Here is a 21,318-nt window from a genome sequence, read left to right on the forward strand (position 1 = left end):
AAATTTTACTTGGACGTTCGTTAAGACCTTACCTATGTAGCCAGTTGGCCAGAATGGACAATTTTCAAGATCAAACGAACCCTAGAGAAGGTAAACCCCCCATTTTACCGAATTTCATGTGCTATAGTCCACGGATTTTTTGGTGATCCAGAATTCTGACCTCATTTTTGCCAAAATTTTAACTAGATGTCCGTTTAGACCTTACATATGGAGCCGATTGGCCTTGACGGCCAAAATATCCTATTTTCAAGTTCAAACGAGCCCTAGAGCAGGTAAACCACCAATTTTACAGATTTTCGTGTGATGTAATCCCTGGGTTTTTTGCTAATCCAAAATTTCAACCTCATTTTTGCCAAAATTTTTACTGGACGTCCGTTAAAACCTTACCTATGGAGCCAGTTGGCTATGACGGCCAAAACGACCCATTTCCAAGGTCAAACGATCCCAGAGCAGGTAAACCCACACTTTTACCAATTTTCATGTGCTATATTTCACCATCATTTTTGGTAATTCAAAATTTCGACCACATTTTTGCCAAAGTTTTACCTGGACATCCGTTAAGACCATACCAATGGGGATAGTTGGCCCTCACGACCAACACGACCCATTTTCAAGGTCAAACGAGCCCTAGAGCATGTAAACCCCCCATTTTGCTTATTTTTGTGTGCTATAGTCCATGGACTTTTTGGTGATCTGGAATTCCGAGCTCATTTTTGTCGAAATTTTTCATGGACGTCCGTTAAGACCTTAGCTATAGAGCCAGTTAGCCCTCACAACCAAAACATCCCATTTTCAAGGTCAAAGACATCCGGAGCAGGTAAACCCCCCAATTTGCCGATTTTTGTGTGTTATATTCCATGGACTTTTTGGTGATCTGGAATTTTGAACTCTTTTTTGCCAAAAATTTTCATTGATGTCCGTTAAGACCTTAGCTATGGAGCCAGTTGGCCCTCACGGCCAAAACGTCCCATTTTCAAGGTCAAACGACCCCCAGAGCAGGTAAACCCCCCATTTTGCCCATTTGTGTGCTTTACTCCATGGACTTTTTGGTGATCTGGAATTCTGAGCTCATTTTTGCCGAAATTTTTCATGGACATCCGTTAAGACCTTAGCTATGGCGCCACTTGGCCCTCACGGCCAAAACATCCCATTTTTAAGGTCAAACGACCCCCGGAGCAGGTAAATCCCCCATTTTGTCAATTTTTGAGTGCTATATAGTCCATAGACTTTTTGGTGATCTGGAATTCCGACCTCATTTTTGCCAAAAGATTTCATGGACGTCCGTTAAGACCTTAGCTTTGGAGCCAGTTGGCCCTCACGGCCAAAACGTCCCATTTTGAAGGTCAAACGAACCCCAGAGCAGGTAAACCCCCCATTTTTTCGATTTTCGTGTGCTATAGTTCACCATCTTCTTAGGTGATCTGGATTCCGACCTAATTTTTACCAAAATATTTTGTGGATGCCCGTTAAGACCTTAGCTATGGAGCCAAATTGGCCCTCACTGCCAAAACATCCCTTTTTCAAGGTCAAACGGGCCCCGGATCAGGTAAACCTCCCATTTTGCCAATTTTTGTGTTCTATAGCTATGGAGCCAGTTGGTTACTACGGACAAAACTGCCCATTAACAAGGTCAAACGAGTCAGAGCAGGTAAACCCTCCATTTTTCTGATTTTGTGTGCTATATTCCACGAGATTTTAAGGTGACCCAAAATTTCGACGTCATTTTTTCTAAAAATTTACATGGACCTATGTTAAGACCTTAGCTGTGGAGTCAATTGGTCACCACGGCTAAAACAACCCATTTACAAGGTCAAACGATCCCCGGAGCAGGTAAACCCTTATTTTTCCGACTTTCGTGTGCTATGTCTATGGAATTTTTTGGTGACTCAGAATTTTGATGTTATTTTTGCCAAAAATTTATGTGGACCTCCGTTAAGACCTTATCTAAGGAGCCAGTTGATCACCACGGCCAAAACGGCCCATTTACAAGGTCAAGCGAGCCCTGGAGCAGGTAAATTCCCCATTTTGCCAATTTTCGACGTCATTTTTTCCAAAAATTTATATGGACCTATGTTAAGACCTCAGCTATGGATCTAGTTGGCATCTAAAGCTTAGTCTAGTCACTATTATCTTGCAAATTTCCTATCGAAAGCATGTACCCAACGATTTATTTCAACTTGTATTGCAGTCACACCCCAAGAACCTTTCCCCATACTTGATTTTCTTGTTAATTTCTGCTATTTCTAACTACTTGTGACAGAAACCCCATTTGATATTTGACACTTTTGTGTCACCCCCTTTAACTTACTATGTTTTTACTCGTTAATTTCTTTAGCTACGACTAGTTAGAGCTCAATTTTATTTTTCTATTAATTCTCAAAACCACTCCCTTGGAATGACCCCAAACCTTGGTTGGGTTATTATACTATTGCACAATCGTAGACACATTGAATTGGAAGCTTGTGTCATTGATTACGGCAAACATCAACAGCCAAAACGGCCTATTTTCAAGGTCAAACGAACCCTAGAGCGGGCAAACCCCCCATTTTGCCGATTTTCGTTTGTTATAGTTTACCATCATTTTTGGTGATCTGGAATTCCGATGTCATTTTTGCTGAAATTTTTCATGGACGTCTGTTAAGACCTTAGCTATGGAGTCAGTTGGCCCTGACGGCCAAAAAGGCTCATTTTCAAGGTCAAACTAGCCCAGAGCAGGTAAATCCCCCATTTTGCCAATTTTCCTATGTTGTAGTTCACCGATTTTTGGTGATCCATAATTCCGACGTCATTTTTGCTGAAATTTTTCATGGATGTCCGTTAAGACCATAGCTATGGAGCCAGTTAGCCCTAATAGCCAAACCGACTCATTTTCAAGGTCAAACGAACCTCAGAGTAGGTAAACCCCCAATTTTGCCGATTTTTGGTGATCTGGAATTCTAACGTCATTTTTGTCGATTTTCGTGTGCTATAGTTTATCATCTTTTTTGGTGATCTGGAATTTCGACGTCATTTTTGCTAAAAAATTTCATGGATATCCGTTAAGACCTTAGATATGAAGCCAGTTGGCCCTGACGGCTAAAACAACCCACTTTCAAGGTCAAACAATCCCCGGAGCAAGTAAGCCCCCTATTTTGCCTATTTTCTTCTACTATAGTGAATGAATTTTTGGTGATTCCGACGTAATTTTGCCGAAATTTTTTATGTATGTCTGTTAAGACCTTAGCTATGAAGCCAGTTTGCCCTGACGGCCAAAACGGCCCATTTTCAAGGTCAAGCGAGCCCCGGAGCAGGCAAACCCCCTATTTTACCAATTTTTGTGTGTTATAGTTCACCATCGTTTTTGGTGATCCGAAATTCCGACGTCAATTTTGTCGAAATCTTTCATCGACGTTCGTTAAGACCTTAGCTATGGAACCAGTTGACACTGACGGCCAAAACTGCCCAATTTCAAGGTCAAACGAGCCCCAGAGCAGGTAAACCCCCCATTTTACCGATTTTTGTGTGCTATAATAGTCCATGTCTTTTTGGTGATCCAAAATTCCGACATTATTTTTGCCAAAAATTTTCATGGACGACTGTTAAGACCTTAGCTATGGAGCATGTTGGCCCTGACGGCCAAAACAACCCTTTTTCAAGGTCAAACGAGTCCGGAGCAGGTAAACCCCCCTATTTTGCCGATTTTTGTGTGTTATAGTCCATGATTTTTTGGTGATACGGAATTCCAACGTTATTTTTGTAAAAAAAACTCATAGACATTCGTTAAGACCTTAGTTATGGAGCTAGTTGGCCCTGACGGCCAAAACGGCCCATTTTAAAGTTCAAACGAACCCCGGAGCAGGTAAACCCCCCATTTTGCCGATTTTTGTGAGCTATTGTCCATGGATTTTCGGTGATCCAGAATTTCAACGTCATATTTGTCAAAAAATTTCATGGACGTCCATTAAGACCTTAGATATGGAGCCAGTTGGCCCTGACAACCAAAACGGCCCATTTTCAAGGTTAAACGAGCCTCGGAGCACGTAAACCCCCCATTTTTCCTATTTTCGTGTGTTATAGTTCACCATCTTTTTTGGTGATCCAAAATTCCGACGTCATTTTTGACCAAAAAATTTCATGGACGTCCGTTAAGACCTTAGTTATGGAGCCAATGGGCCCTTATGGCCAAAACGGCCCATTTTCAAGGTCAAACGAGCCCCAGATCAAGTAAACCCTCCATTTTGCCGATTTTTGTGTGCTATAGCTCACAATCTTTTTTGGCAATCCAAAATTCCGACGTCATTTTTGCCAAAATTTTTCATGGACGTCTGTTAAAACCTTAGTTATGGAGCCAGTTGACCCTGACGTCCAAAACGGCCCATTTTCAAGGTCAAACGAGCCCCAAAGCAAGTAAATCCCCCATTTTGCCGATTTTGGTGTGCTATAGCTCACCATCTTTTTTGGCGATCCAAAATTTCGACGTCATTTTTGCTAAAAAATTTCATGGACGTCCGTTAAGACCTTAGCTATGGAGCCAGTTGGCCCTGACGGCCAAAACGACCCATTTTCAAGGTCAAACGAGCCACGGAGCAGGTAAATCCCCATTTTGCCGATTTTCGTGTGCTTAGTCCAATGATTTTTTTATGATCCGGAATTCCGACGTCATTTTTGCCAAAAAATTTCATGGACGTCCGTTAAGACCTTAGTTATTGAGCTAGTGTGTCCTGAAGGCCAAAACAGCCCATTTTCAAGGTCAAATGAACCCCGAAGCAGGTAAACCCAAATTCAAAAAAAATTGCTTGAAAAAGACATTCGAGGCCACAGTTATGACAGTTTGAAGTTTCACCAATTTACAACTACTTTTTCAAGTTTCAATCTCTAATTTGGTGAAACTTCAAACGATCGTAACTTTTGCCTCGGATATCTGTTTGACGCAAAAAAAATTGATCATGGGTGTTTTTTCGAGATCTATTCGGTCAACTCCTTAATTTGTTTTGCTTTTTTATCTTATTATATTTTTATTTGTATAGAATAATTGTCACACAAGGTATTTAGGTAATTTTTTGTTCTAATATTATATATAGTGTCACTACAGAAAAAATCGTGACAAGCGACAAATCATATTCGATCGCTATTTAACGTGAAAAAAATTATACTTATTTTCTTCCCAATGCAAAAGATCATTAATAATTGTATTTGCAAATTAATTATTTCATCAATAACCTAAAATGTTCTTTGATACATGTTTTAAACTGTCAACATTTTTGCAACACTTCTTAATATTCTCTCTCAGTAGAGCTACTCAGTGAATAAGTATCACAAAAAAAGGAGTCATTTACATTATGATGATGCTAAGACAAACCAAGCTTCAAGGACTTGTTGCATGCTTTTGTATACACTTCATAGTTTATTGTAGTTTCGAATTTTAAATGTAGCACTTTTTGCAAGTATCATCTCTATTATTTATTAGTGGGGAGTGTAATAGTCTGGATTCGTAGAGTTTTTATCAGAATCACACATTGTTTTGATGTTGCTATTCGAAGACTTAGCTTACTGACAAGTTTGCTTGAAATTATATGCCCCTCTGTAATGTTTTAAATCATTTTCTCCAATAATATGTGGTGGAATTAAAGTTTGAATGACTATGCTACTGAGGATGGATCTATAGTGTTGGTTGCAGGTTGTAAATGAACTCCTAATCTTTAACTCTTACATTTGCATATGTCAAATCACAATTTACAAGAATTAGGCGATTTTCTCAATTTTTTCGTGTGTCCATGAATATTTTGATGATATGGCTTTTGGATGAATTTTTTGCGAAACCTTTATGGAACCCTCCGTAGGGAATTAAAGAATCCATATGGGCGGATAGGATGGGCCGAGGGTCCGTGAAAAATTATGTTTTCTATACATGATTAAAATTACAACAATGTTTATGTGTGATACTAGTTGAAGGTTTTTCATGTAAATTTCTATAGGGATTTGTCACAATTGAAAGTAGGCATAGCTAGGTAAGGAATTAGCTCAAGAAACTCTTTAGAAATTGAGATTTACAACTTTAACTATGAGAAATAGTGTAGATTTGGAATATTTTTTAAATAAATTAAAAAAAATAGACAGATAATTACAGCTCTATTTTTATTAATATTGTCCGCATTTAAATATACTTTTATTATTATTTATTTGTATAAATAAATAGATATTAGAGTTTGTTCCCCTTATCTACTTAGATAGAGCTTAATAGAGAGAAGAAGATAGAGCTAAGAAGAATGGCTGTTCACTATTGTTGTTCATTAATGTTGACTTGTCCTTCACCAAAATCCTTGTCTAACAAAACCCCATTTCTGGGTTTGTCCATGGTAGCGCCCTCGTCCCTACCCCTTTCCAGGAACAATCGGACAAGTCGAATTGGCTACCAAGACAAAGCTGCGTATATTCCTCTTGACCAGCGATGGATGTTCGAAGAATCTGAAATCGATGGCCCTGTAAACTTCTCCTTTTTTCTCGAATTTTGGGGGAAAAAACATTGTCTTGATTGAATGGAGAATTAAATAACTGAATTCTTGTTTCTTCGTCTAGGACATTTGGAACGAGACATGGTATCCCAAGGCTGCTGACCATGTGAACACTGACAAACCTTGGTATATCATTGATGCCAGTGACAAAATTCTTGGAAGAATGGCATCAACTATAGCCATACATATGAGAGGGAAGAATCTGGCCACATACACTCCAAGTGTTGACATGGGCGCATTTGTCATAGTGGTAAGTAGTGTGTTTTTCTCTAACCATCCTTTGTCAATTATAGGTTCCATATCCTCAATACTAGATCTCTTTTATTTGCTAGTCTGCAATTTTATATCTGAGCAATTCTGTTTTTACTTGAACACCAAAAGATTAATGCTGAGAAGGTTGCTGTATCCGGGAAGAAGAGGAGCCAAAAACTTTATAGGAGGCACTCCGGCCGACCAGGTGGGATGACAGTAGAGACTTTTGATCAACTGCAACAGAGAATTCCTGAAAGAATCATTGAGCATGCTGTCCGTGGCATGCTTCCCAAAGGGAGGGTCAGTATGCATGCTTTACTATTCTGTTGTTTCATGAAGATGTTTGGCAATTTACATATAATTATTAGGGACTCCATTAATGCATCCATGGAACTTACAATATACTTGTGTGTCTGTGTGTGTGTGTAGTATTTATCTCTACACACACATATAAACCAAATGATTGTACATCCTAGATACACCTGTGCATAAAAGACCCTTAATCTGTATGGCTATTGTATACACTAGGCAGATGTGAATTATGCAACAGTGTCTTCTGGTAGAAATTGACAAGGTCATTTATTGGATCGTGGTGATTGCACTTGCTTTGCCTTGAATCACTGATTACAATCAGTAGAAAAAAGATAGATTTCTGCATTTTATACACTCCACTCCACATTCTAAAACGATTCAATTTTCTGTTTATGCAGCTTGGTAGACAACTATTTACACATCTTAAGGTGTATAAAGGTCCTGAACATCCTCATGAGGCACAGAAACCTGTTGAATTGCCCATTAGAGACAAGAGGATACAGAAGCAACGGTGAACTCCAAGTGATTCCAGCTCTCATTTTTGGCTGTTGATACTCCTTTAAGTTGTCTGTTGAACTTCATATTTGAAATTGTACCTGGGCTCCTGCTTTTCTTTTCTTCTGTAGAGGTTTTCCATTACAAATTTATTTGCCTACACCTCATTGATGTCCTTTAGGTTTCAGTTCTAATGAATATTTCTTCACTCCCCTCGTTCCGTGTCCTTGTGTTTGAGGTTTTATAAGTTATTCAATTTGGCATTCTAAGTTCCATGCTGGTGAGAGCTAGCATTTGAATTGTGTTTTTTAGAAAATAAGTAAAAGTTTAACATTTGCGATGGAACGTTGAAGATTCAAAAAGAGACTTGAAATTCACTTTCGCACCTGTTTTCAATAGAAAATTATTTTTTTCACAATCAGGCTAATACTTTGTTCACTTTCACAAACTGACACCGACTTGCAAGTTAAAAGACCATTATTTTTACAAATGAAACCACAAATAAATGCTTTGAATTTTATTGATACAACTGCAGCGATATGTTTGCCAAGATGAGTGGCCATACAACACCAAAACTTTTATGTAAACTTCAAAACTGATTGATTAAAATTTGTTCATTTTGCTTGGTAGTGAAGTTGAGGCCTCCGTTAAACCGTGGTCATCAAACCCCATTCTTAACATTCCTCATATGTTTGGTAGAAGAGTTGAAGGATCAGAAGGAACATCAGCACTTGCCTGCCAAAAAAAAAAAAAAATAACTCCAGTGAACCTCCAATGAATATAGTCTCCAAGTGTTAAGGAAGCAATAGCACATCAAAATTGTGAAATGAACTACTTATCATAAAAACGCAATGAACCCTCTGGTGGGTTGTCAAGGCTTAGGCACTAATGGGTCTTTTGGTCCTACTCACAGTATAAAACTTAGAATTACATTTATCCCGTGTTTGGTCAGTGTTCTTGGCTGATACGATATAAATCTATCCCATATGTGATGTGGAATTATGATCCCAGGGGGACATCCTTGGTCCATACCAAGCGACCCCTAAGAATAGCGAACTTCTATTCTGAGACTAAGTCGTGCAAGTGATGTGAACCACTATCCAATATGCTTGTACCACCATATTGTTGCTAACTTACATGGAACTCTTGCACTTGCCCCATGGCACCAGAAGCACCACCATATTGTTGCTAACTTACATGGAACTCTTACACTTGCCCCATGGCACCAGAAGCCAGGGAAAATAGAGAGAGTTATGTTTTACAAACTCACGATTAATCAGGGGTCAATGCCCATGAAAGCAGTCTAGAATACATAGAAATAATCTTCTTGGAATTAATGTCCAGAAAAAGATATCTTAAAAATTTACCTTAAGCATAAAAGAGTTAACCAAAAGAGGCCAGAGGAAGTTTTAATGGGAAATCAATGCAGTGTCCCATGAAGGAATTAAATGACTTCAATCTGAAGATTCTTTGGATGAAAATTGTTTCGTGTTGCCTAAGAACTGAAACACGTTAACATGTCTGAATGTTGCCTATTTAACTTCAAAAATAAAAAAGTTTAACTTTTCTTTTCTTTTCTTTTCTTTTCCAGATAAGCTTGGAAATGTCAAATCTCATTTTCTAAAGTAGCATATTTCCAAAAGTGAAAGAAGAACTTCCATGCAACAATCTGGGTGATTTGCTGGGATACCATAAGCAACCTTGTTACCCAGGATTTGAGAACTCAAGTTTTTCCACTTTTGGTCTAACGAAATCATGTCATACCTCGAGATATCTTGTTATCAACGTTTTGGTGCTGAAATTGAAGCCTTCAACTGATTCTCCTTTCTTACGAGATGCATGAAGTTGCTTTCTAACTTGAGTCGCTAGAGACTGCAGAGGACATTAATAAACAAGGTAACTCAGTATTGTATTAGTATCATAGAATGTTCAATTACTCAATTTTAAAGCATTCTCTTAGAAGTACCTTTCCTAGCTCCACACCCCACTGATCAAAAGAATTGATACACCATACAAACCCTTGGACTGCAACTCTGTGCTCGTAGATGGCCAGTAACTGAAAGAAAGGGAAGATGATAGCGTTAAGATGAGATTAGGGATCACAAGAAGAGGCATGAGTCTTTACACGGGGATAATTGTCCCTACTTGCAGCATGCCACAGAAATGAAGACAAAGGTCAAGATGAAAGATATTATCTTGAGAAAACACCATAATCAAACAGGAATCTCCTTTAATCAACCATGACAAAGAAATGTCTGAGAAAATATAATGAGCATTCTCTCACCATCCTACAGGCAATACTACTACTTGCAAACACTGTGTCAAGTTCATCAACTGTCAAATTATCATTAAAGGTGGTCTAAAATGTAGCTCTTCTCTCACAGGATAATTTGGTTAGTACTAGTATACCTATTCCACCCTTTTAGCCTCTTCTCCAACTGCAAAGAAACACGGCAGAGATCTCGGGATAAAGGAGATGCATAATTCCAGTATCGGGGATCGTGAGTTAGTTTTCTAACAGAAATGTGGCTCTGACTTTGACTTGAAACAAGCTATCTCTCCCTCTGCATCTTTATTTATATCTATTTCTATAGGAGCAAATTAGAAAGGCTTGTGTCCTAACGTGGGACTTTATACCAGCTAAGGGACATGTACTATCAAGTCATTTATTGACTGTAAAGAAGCAAGAGAAGAGATTGGAGGAATGTACATCGACTAGCTTCACATGGAACTTTTAAAGGGATTAAGATCACCGAGTACAAGATTCAATTGGTCATTGCAAGTAGCAAGTTATTAGCTTTTCAGTTAATTAATTTTATATGGTAATTTCATTGAAGAAATTTATTTGGCAAAATGTAATATCAATTGACCTCAAAGGAATCACCTCATTGTCTCTTTCAAATGCAGTAAGCTATTCTTTCTCACGCTTTCCCCCTAAGCTCTACTACTCAAAAATAAATAAATGGGCAGCCCATTGCACGAAGCTTGCATTAGTGACAAACAAAATTCATATGAAAATCATTGATGCAGTTCAAGAAAGGTAGCACTAAGTTTCACACGGTCACTTATACAATTGTACAAACTCAACTCATAGGACATACTGTGTCAATCAAAACTCAGAAACACTTGTAAAATACTTTAATGTCTAATATCTCATACCTGTCCGATGTTGTAAGCATTCAATGATGGAAGTAGTATACTTAGAGAAGGTCGATTTCCAGAAAATGTCTGCAAGATATTGGAGGAGTTTAAGAATAGACCTCTAAGTATAGCACAATATCATCAAGTAAGGAATGTACAAAATACCTTATGAGAAACAAGATGCTCAGGAATATTCTCCTTTTGCAACTGCTCTGGTGTCTGCGGAGAAAGTTGATACTGATAATCAATTGAATGATATATATTTCCTAATTTTAACTATACAGGTATGTGGTGGCCAGTGGGTATATTGTAAAAAAGAGAAAAAGTGTCTCGCCTTCCCATAAGCAAGGGCATCTGGCTGCGCAAAGAAGTTCGACATGAGCTCATCATGGTTATTCACCACTTCATCTGAAAATGAGTTGCCCAAAATTAGATAAAGGGAAGCAAATGGAATAAGCAGCAGACTGTACCTAGGTGTCAATGTTTTATTTTGTCTTCCTCTGTAAAATGGGAATGAGAGACCATGAAATTAGGCTAGAAAAGTAGCTTGTTAGCTACCTTTCACCTTATAATTGAATACTTTAATTGTGTTTGAGCTAGAATCTAAGCATTACATAATTAATATGTGTGTTTCATTGTGTAGGACTTGTTCTCCAGTAGAACTAATTTGGAGCGAAAACAGATGAAATGAAGCTTCCAAGTCTGAATAGAAGTTCAAGGAAATTAACCAAAGTCAAGCTCATGGGTCGGGAACAAAGTGTGCATGAGAAAAATTGACAAGAAAAAATAAAAGACCCAAAATTACCCTAGCACCGTATGGCACGAGGTGCCAGGGCAATTTTGGATCAGAACTGCAGAAATTATGGTCTTGGGAAATCCCTTTTGGCACCGCATGCCAAGCATTGTGTGGCACACTGTGCAAGGTCAATTTGGGCTATCTGTTGTTGAAATTAGAGTCTCGGGATTTTACTCTTAGCACGGCGTGCTAGGCTAATTTTGGGCATGTGTGATCCTGCTTAGGTTCATTAAGGGTATTTTTGTACAAGGTCATTTCTACACAGTATAAATACATGGAAAGCACCACTTGGAAGGACTTTTGACCTACGAAGATGTAGAGGAAGGCTCCTCGCTTGGAGACATGAGGATTCGAAGAGTTCCCATCAATGATCAATTAAATGCAATAGTTTGTATTGAGAAGTTGGTTGTAATGTTTTCTAGTTTTTTATTCTTATTTCCAATGTACTTCTTTTCTACGGAGTAATTTTCTCAAAGGACATAGACGGATAGCTTAATGTCACCCATATTGTATCAAGGGAGTGATGTATGAAGATGTTCGACGGTTGTAGCCAGTGTTGTGTATGGCGGCCTTGTCGGCCCAGATTTCCTGTGGTTTTGAGTCTTGAAGTTGTGTGGTTTCAGTCGGTTCGCTCAGTCAAGTGAGCCACCCGGTGCCGATCGCACCTCCCCGGGTTTGGGGTGTGACATCTTCACATCGTATGGTTCGGTTCATATTTAGTAATTCTTCTAAGTAATTGGAAGCACTTATAAATTATTAATCTGAACTGAAGTTAGAAAACATCTGCATGGAGTTTTCCTTGAACAAATCTCATCACCTTGCACAAGTTTGTAATGGTTTCATTATTTTATCTAATGAAAACTGAGTTAATTCTAAAGAAGAATCTCTGTTAGCAGCAGATGATCTAATTAATTATTGAATTCACAAGATTCAATAATACCAAGAAGCGAACCTTGAATAAGAGTATATCCTTAGAGATTAACCTATCTCGTTGATTGCCCTAGTTCGTCTCATTGTAAATTATCATCCACTGCCCGTTTCACGAATATCTCATGAGTCTTTAACTTGTTTAATTTCCATTGCAATGCTCGTGGTTTATAGCCACCTCAGCTACAAGAATAGTTATTTGTGCCAATCCTTGTGGAAATGATAAACTCTATACTATCTTTCATAACCACAAGGATTACATTTTATATATCGCTCATCAGACCACATGGAAAAGAAGAACAAGAATATAAAAGTAAAAGGAATTGATACCTTTCAGGTAAATAGGTTGCTGACTCTTAACAACACCAATAAAATCACAAGGAATAACACGACCCTGAAAATTCCAGGAAGATGGTGTTCAATATTCAAGTGAGATTTTGTAAAAAACTAAACATACCAAGAGTAGATACATGAGCACTTGTTTTACTAATAACAATCAGAACAAAAAATAATTCAAGAAAAAAGTATGGCATTCCAAGCAACATTTGATCTGTACCTTTTATGATATCTTAAAAGAGTATAAAGCTGAAATATATAAAGTTAAGGAGACTGATAAAACGAGGTAACATCATCAAATAGAAAACAAATAACTAATTCCACTCAAATAACACCCCTGGAACCCCTTTCTTCTTTCAGCTTGCCTTTTGGGGTGGTTGTTTGAGGGGGAGGTGGTTACTCTTCTTGCAGAGATGGAGATGTAAGTAAGAGTTGTGGACCGTCATCGCTAACCAACCCTAGAACCTCCAAATTGACATCCTTCCAGAGCCACATCCCCAAAAAAAAAAAAATGAAGAACCAAAGCACCACCTAATAACAACAAGACTCACAAATTTCCTAAATTAATTCACGTGATATATTACATAGCATGTCGAAACTATAGTTTGTGGGACAGGAAGGCAAATCGGATTTTCTAATAACCTTGTAGGTCTTCTTCAGATTATATCATTAATATGCTCGAAGATTCTTAATTCAAGCAAAAGAGTAATACGCTTTTCTTACAGCCGCTTTTCGCACGAGATATTTTAATGACATAATCCCTACACCTACAACAACAAAATAACAACATAAAGCTTCTACAATTACATTTTAATTAAGTTGAACAGTATATTAAGATAAAAATGTAGTCAACAAACTGTAAGTGTTAATACAATCTTGAACAAGAAGAAGTTGACACATGTTACCTGCCTAAATCAAGTACAGAATGGGTATAATTTCAGGAAAAAAACATGAAGTCTTGAAACTGGAAATTTATGCTACCTGGTGAATTAATTGGTAAAAGCTGTGTTGGCCATTCGTCCCTGGTTCACCAAAGTCAATTTCACCAGTCTGGTAAGGAAGAGGGACACCATCAATAGACACCCCTTTCCCATTACTCTCCATACTGACCTGAATTCAATCAAATTTTTGTAAAGGACGTAAGTATGGCATCTAGAATAACATACAAGCAAGAAAGTTAAGAGTAACATGCCTGTTGAATATGAGGTGCCAACTTCTCCAGTGCTTGAGAATAGGGTAATATTGCCTGAAATATCAAATGTTTAGTAGTATGGTAATGATGAGTCAACCAGATACCCCACAGGGAAGCAGAATGATAATATACTCACTCTTGCTGGATATCCAAGGAATGAAACATTCCACACACTCAGCAAGCCTAAAAGCACCTGAAACAACGATGTGATATTAAGAATCAAGCAATTGAGTTTAGTGATGTGATATAAGCAAATCAAGCATCTGACTAGAAAAGCAGAATATAAAGTTGCTATTAGCAGATAATACTTGGGATTGAGGCGTAGAATTTGTTATATTGGCAGAATAATCCAATAACCAAAGGTGCAAGTAATTGCAAAAGAATCTTCAAGAGTTCGATGTATGAAGAGAATGAGGGAAAAATAGAAAAATAAAGCTAAATACAATTTATTGCAGAGAAATAAAGAGGCAACAAAGTGTATATATAAAATATGTAACAAAGCCCGGAGCTAGGAAAGCTTTGATCCTTATGAAACAAACAGGTAACAGAGAAAGAGGCCTAACCACAGAAGGGAAAACTTAAGATTCACTAGCTTGGTAAGAATAATCAGAATGCAAACATGCCAGACGGGACCAGGCTAGAAGACACTGAACCGTCCCAATCGTCATAACAGCTGATCATGCAATTAAAGCTACAAACCGTTTGATTGCTCTGGGAAAATTGTATCCGACAACGAATCAAGGGTACAGGCTTGGCTCAATATCTGGGTAGAGATGCAAACTTAATCAACATAGCACCTCATTGGCTAGGAGTAGAATGAAGCTACCAGTCTAAGATATGGAGGAAACACAAGGAGACATGCTATACATCAGTATAAGCATACACGTACATTTGCATCAAACAATCTGACAAAGTATTTATTGTTTGTGAAGTGTGAATTTTCACTTAGCCCCTCAGTTTGGACTTCTGAACTCTCTAAGGCGGAACGCGCCGCTCACCGATGTAATTACATCACAGTGTATACCAAGTGAACATTACAGAAATATTACAGCACTATGCATAAGAGAACAGAACAATTAAGTATAAGAGAGAACATAAACATAAGTTTCTATGAGCTGGGACATACAGGTATATTTTTCTCAAATGGTGCTGAGAGGAAATGCTGATCAACACTCGAAGCTCCCTTCAGAAATCTTAACACGTAGAGAACATGTCAGAAAAAATTATTAAAGCAGTACAAACAGAAGCAAAAGAAAAAAAGGTAGCAAAACGAAACACCTATAACATGCAACATAACAATTAAGGAAGCTGCTACCCTATGACAACCAATTCTTCGGAAGACAAAACCCTGGGGGCTTCAGATATATAGTGTTCTCTTGATGTAGAAAGTTAATCCGCCAAACCAATAAAGTTGGCAACCAACATCCTAATAATTAAGCTAAGAGATGGAGACACCAAACTATGCAATAGAAGAAGTACAGCCTGCCATCGCTAAGGGGAAAAAGGTGGCAATTTGTTTCCAGTCTAGCTTTTCACCATAAACTCAAGGTAATGATTATGAAATAAAAAAGACCAGATCTTATGGATAGAACTAATCAGCAGATTTGGTTTATACTTGACCTGTCAATAGATCATGAGAAAAGTACACAATTAAAAAACCTATAACGTTTAGGCGTGTACGGTCAATGTCAAGGGTGCATGAGATATTAAAATAACATGAAGGGTCAATGTGCAAAGGTAGCTGCAAATTACTTACTTCTCAACAATGGAAAATCCATATTGCAGAGAAAGAGGCAATACTCCAACTGCGCTGCAGACTGCAAAAAAGGATTACAATAAATATATTTGATAAATTTCCTTTTTTTTTTAGTTAAGTAATCCTTTAATATATATTTAGAACACCAAAATTTGATAGCAAAATCTGTGTGCATCTGCCGAGATACTCTTAAAAAGACTTACCACTATATCGACCTCCTACCCAGTCCCAGAAAGCGAATGCATTATTTGGATCGATGCCAAATTGTTCTACGAGCTGTTACAAATTGATACATTTAGTAAAGAATATAGTGGTCTAATATATAATGTATCTTCAGTGATGAAATTTAAGATCTAGTAAAACCAGAAATCTCTAATATCCTTTATTATGAACAACAAAAAATGTACTCTTCAATCCATACAACAGATGAATTCAACAGAATAAAGTTGCCCAGTCGTTCTGCTTATAACAGATGACATGGAAAATTAAAAATAAAAAGGGTAAAAGGGCTGTGTTGTATACACAATCCAGGTATAATAGTAACACTTGAATATGCATGATCATACTAGCCAAAGCACCACCTAAATAAAATTACACTGTCCTCCCCGGATACAAAGCCCCAACATCCAGGAAGAAGCATATTGTTTAAATTTGTAGGAGGAACAATAGATTAACAATTACTCACTAGATGAGGGAAATTGTAAGACAAACTAGAAGAAGATGCACTATACTTCCTACAAAATGCAACCGATCAAAAAAAAAAAAGACATTCTACAAAATGCACTAATTAGGGGAAAACCTTTTAGGACTATAATTCTAATAGTCATTACTGTTGACCTGGCGATGAAACAGGATCCATTTACATTTCGGGATAAAAATAGAAATAAGCCGTTCTCCAGTACTTCATCATGATTTATCTATAGGAAAATTGGATGTACTCTGATACCCCCTCCAATTGATGGGACTTTTGGAATAGTTAATATTTGTTTAATAGAATCCCACTTCTACAAAACTTTCAGAACTTTCAATAATTCAAAATCATTAGAATATCAAAATTTTGAAGTTGATGGGATGTGATGTGATATTTTCTCTATCAAGCTAACTTTTTGATCATCCCATAAAATTTTCCTTCTACTACTACTAATATAATATATATGTCAAGTTAACATCTAAAACTCTATGTCATGTCAAAGGGTGTGCAAGCTGCAAGTCAGAAATCTTGTGATCCTTTGTCTTAAACAAAGATACACTATCAAAATCAAGCTAAACTCAAAGATACAATATCCCACAAAGGCGAAAGAACAAAAACATGTTTGCTAGAAATAATTTGAATAAGTATGATTTTACTGCAAAAAGTGGTTCAAATGACGCACAAAAAGATGAGCAAAGGAGATGACTCACCTTAAGATTGGTACTAACTGCAACCATATGCTTTGCAACTGCCAGGGGTCTACAAAAGTAAGAATCCCCAGAAAAGGGAGGTTCGAGTCAAACAAAGATTTGTGACAACAAAACCGACACTAAACATCATAAAGAAATAAGCACCGATCTAACATCATAAATAAATAAATAAGCACTGGTCAATACACTTCAGTGCTCTATCCCCCCTGCCCGAGTTGTTTCCTATAGTTTCATATCATCAATGAATTCAACAAATTCAGTGCTTTTGCTGCAGGTCCTATTTTCCTCTCTAATGGGTATCTAACCATATTAAAATCTCCCGCCAATACCCAAAGATCAATAAACAGACCCCTAACAGCTCCCATGCCTCTTGCCTCATCCTGTTGCAATTGGGAGCACACACCACAGTCATGTACCAGTGGAATTCCTGAGTTTTTGGATGAGAATTTGCAGCCCACCCACCCCTGACCACTTGCCTCCAACTAGGCATATCTAACACTCCTCGTCCCCCATAATTGCTCAACCTTATCTTCAATATTTCCTTCTAACTTCGTCTTCTGAAACACAAAATCAGCCTTCCATTTGTGAATGAGACTGCTAATCACTCCTTCCATTTGCTTATCGCTCATGTTTAATCCCCTAACATTCCATGAAATCACTTTTAACGTCATTGATTCATGTTAGTATCTCCCTTCCCCTTGCTTCTACCACCATTGCTTTTGAAATTCATATCAAACATCAGCCCTTTTAATTCATTCATGCCTTTCTTCTCAATTGTGGATTGTTGTGCCTTTTCTGCCTCGTCTAATTGCTTGCCTACTGTTATCAATATTTTTTAAAAGAGGTGACACACACCTTAAAGCAAATACCAAATTGTTTGCTCAGCTTAATTATATTTTGATGCACCCAGAGAGTGGTGTCCATGTCTCTGTCGCTCTCCTCCTGAATCTCCAGTGAGTTTAGAGGTTCTATTTCCTCCACACGATCAGCATCTGGCTCAATTATTATCATTGTATGCATGTCCCTCTCCCCCCCCCCCCCCCCCCTCCCCTGTTTCCGATAATTTTGCATCATCCACCCTCAATGACCATCACGGCACCCTCATAATTATCTCCATGGTCATCACTTTCTTCACTGTCTATTGTCTCCTTCGAATCCTGATATTGTAGTTCTTCTGCTTGTTGCGACACCAATTTATCCAATTTAATAGGGCTGCAGTCATCATTCAGAATTACCAGGGTTTCTTTACCAAATTAAGATTTGTCCAGCAACGGAAAAGTCAACAAAGAATGGACTAAAGATATATATGTCACTGAAAGGTTAAATTAATGTGCCTTCTAGAAAAAGGTTAAATTAATGTGTGCACCATAACTGATGAACCTGGGTTTCTCTTTGCGTAGCTTGATATCACCTTGACAAATGTTATGGTAAAACTTCGTTTGAAACGATGTGGTAGAAAGCAACATGCCAAAACTGAATTTCTCTTAATATCTTTCGAGATGGAAGAGGCAAGACCTACATTCTCTTTAACCAGGTGGGTACTGTGGGTTTTGTTAGAACCAGGACAGTAAAGCAGGTTAATCTAACTTCATGCACAATTGATCCAAGGTAACCACCTCAGGCTAGATAGTCAGTTTCAGACAGAGATACAGACTAAGGTCCCATCAGTTGTACTGTCAATACTTCCCATTAATGAGGCACAGAATTAAAATCAATTGTCCAAAAGTACAACATTAAATATTAATAAATTTCTCTATTTGTAGGAAAATAAACACTGTCACACTTACCCTAATGCAGAGGAGATCCATTCCCTCATTGTACGGGCATTTAGCATTGTCTCGGCAGTAGTAAAAGTCTTCGAGACCACCACAACTTCAAGCAAGACAAGAAGAAATTATCAAGGATAAGTCTGATATATTTACATTTCTCTATTTGTAGGAAAATAACATCAATAAATATTCATTCACCTAGAGTTGTTTCAGGATTCAAGCCTGTTATATTTCGGGCTACATCAATGGGATCAACATTTGCGAGACTGCAACCACAAAGAAATGTAAATGTAATTTTTCTAACAATTCAGAATGAGAGCATTTTCTTTGCTCTAAACTAGAAATATTGGAGTTTTTAAAGCGGGACACAACATGTATGGCAATAGATGCAGGGCAGTGAAAAGGTTACTATCAGCCAAATGAGTTTAGAACAAAACTACTTGCTCAAACACAGAATTGGTTTAAATAATTCCTTCACACTTACAATCGCAACTGGCGCCCTCTTGCACACTCACTAGCCTCTGCTTCTGTAATATGCCAGGTTTAAAATTTCAACATTTGGCTAGTTAAAAACTAGACAGCAAAGAAAGCAAAACAAATGAATAGCTTTTGTTTCGATGAGAGGGTCATATACGTACCTGTTTGAAGTGCTGTGTGTACGAACAAAGGGCCTAAGAAACTGCCACCTATACCAACAGCTACAACATCTTTCAGTGTTTTTCCTGTGGCTCCAACCTATCAAGCATTGCCTCTTGATTAGAGACTTAGCAGTATTGCTTAAATGAATATCTCTTTGATGATCGATATTACCCAGGCACCACTGCGAACCCTCTCAGAGAAGTCTCGAATCTTATCAAGTACGTGCCAAACCTCAGGGACAACATTCTTCCCGTCACTATTTATGACTGCATCCCTTGGAGCACGCAGTGCAACATGAAGAACGGATCTGTTTTCTGTGCTATTTATCTACAAGAAAGATTAAATAATAATGATGGCAAACCACTCACTAGTTGACAGGATAAACATAATAACTAAAAAAAAATCTAAATACTGTAAGAACTAGTAACTTCTCCATTGTTATGTGAGATTCGAGTTGCTAATATCAGATTAACTAATGATCCTTTGTCAGTGTCCCCTAGTCATTAGAGCACACTGATATTGATGGTCAATATTTGAATTAACAAATTCCTATTATTTGAAGGAGAAAAACTGTTTGTACTTTGTAGACAGGAGACAACAAGTAAATCCTTTAAACAGTTTAGTAGCATAGAGGAAATGCAAATTTATACTACTAATACAAAGTGCTTAATGATTTTTCTGATGAAAAGTTTGGCTTCTCATAGGACCAAACGTACTGACAAAAAAAAAATGCCTTTGTGAGTTAGAAGATATCCTAGTTCCTCAATTATATCTAATATGTTGACAAATTATTCTAGTTCCTCAATTAACATTTAAGATGTTGATGATTCCATTTGGCAACAAGACAAAATAAGCATACTGCATTCCCCAATTCGAGTTTAATCCAGTGTATTGAAGAAGAAAGTTATCTTATCCTACTGAAACTATGATAAACTATTCTTCAATATAAATATGATTGCACTAGGCTTACATGCTCTCCATTGAACATCCGAATGATCTTCTCCTTAACGCGTGCTGCCTGCATCAGAATGCGAGGTTAACTTTCGAAATGAGCTGAAAGTGATTCATATAAGGAAACAAACAAACCTCAGCTAAACTGAAGAGCTTATTCAATGTATCAAGGGTGGCTCTTTGTCTCGAGTAATCGATCAGAATCCCATCAAACTCCCTACACATGGATTAGGTATAAAATCATCAAAATGTTTCGAAAAATTTAGGAATTAAAGCAAATAAGTATCATACACCATCATTGATTGGCATCGATTATTGTTATTCATCAAATCACGCAAATGAGTTTTGTTAATTTCTTCAACATGAGCCTGCGATACAAGAGAAATTTCACATTAATTACAACATATATAAGAGTAATTCATATTCATAAAATTGTGAAATTGCTTACTCGCAAATCATTCCAGGACTCAGTATCGCTAATTAAAGCAGACGAAGCCATCTCTGAAAAAATTTCACTCTTTCGAGACGAGACGATTAGGAGAAGAATATGAATTGGAGCTGTGTTGAATTGAACAGATAGATGTACTGATTTAAGGCCAAAAAGGGAAAAAGTATTGGCCTCAAAATTAAATAAAAACGTTCCTATTTATATCACTATATATATGTTATCCTTATTAAAAATAAATATTTCATTATAAAATTAATGTATATATTATATTATTTTTCCTATTTTATTTGAGGGTTATTATTCTCGAAAATATGAAAAGTTAAATGATTAATTGATATTATTGATCAATTTAATTAATCAAAATAAATTAATTTATATTTATTTATTGAAAAACATGACTTCAAGATATCAC

General features: G+C 37.3%; 2 protein-coding genes across 2 annotated transcripts; one reads left to right on the forward strand and one right to left on the reverse strand.

The window, feature by feature from the left end:
• Window positions 1-6,189: 6,189 nt before the first annotated feature.
• Window positions 6,190-7,762, forward strand: LOC102598992 (50S ribosomal protein L13, chloroplastic-like). Its single transcript, XM_006358866.2, has 4 exons — window positions 6,190-6,461; window positions 6,556-6,741; window positions 6,873-7,043; window positions 7,454-7,762. Exons 1-4 carry the CDS (start codon window positions 6,246-6,248, stop codon window positions 7,568-7,570), a joined length of 690 nt encoding a protein of 229 aa, XP_006358928.1. The 5' UTR covers window positions 6,190-6,245; the 3' UTR covers window positions 7,571-7,762.
• A 278-nt stretch (window positions 7,763-8,040) lies between these two features.
• On the reverse strand, window positions 8,041-21,020 carry GPI (glucose-6-phosphate isomerase). The gene is given in 23 exon segments (NM_001288294.1): window positions 8,041-8,285; window positions 9,315-9,422; window positions 9,517-9,606; window positions 10,710-10,778; window positions 10,857-10,910; window positions 11,026-11,099; window positions 12,745-12,808; window positions 13,732-13,860; window positions 13,943-13,996; window positions 14,079-14,135; window positions 15,069-15,135; window positions 15,699-15,759; window positions 15,902-15,974; window positions 17,100-17,148; window positions 18,887-18,971; window positions 19,067-19,134; window positions 19,353-19,395; window positions 19,507-19,603; window positions 19,679-19,834; window positions 20,478-20,525; window positions 20,594-20,675; window positions 20,750-20,826; window positions 20,907-21,020. Coding segments are annotated over 23 exon segments (1,707 nt in total). The 5' UTR covers window positions 20,958-21,020; the 3' UTR covers window positions 8,041-8,234.
• Window positions 21,021-21,318: the final 298 nt, after the last annotated feature.

Source organism: Solanum tuberosum, unplaced genomic scaffold, assembly GCF_000226075.1.
Source record: "Solanum tuberosum cultivar DM 1-3 516 R44 unplaced genomic scaffold, SolTub_3.0 scf00283, whole genome shotgun sequence".
Taxonomy (NCBI): domain Eukaryota; kingdom Viridiplantae; phylum Streptophyta; class Magnoliopsida; order Solanales; family Solanaceae; genus Solanum; species Solanum tuberosum.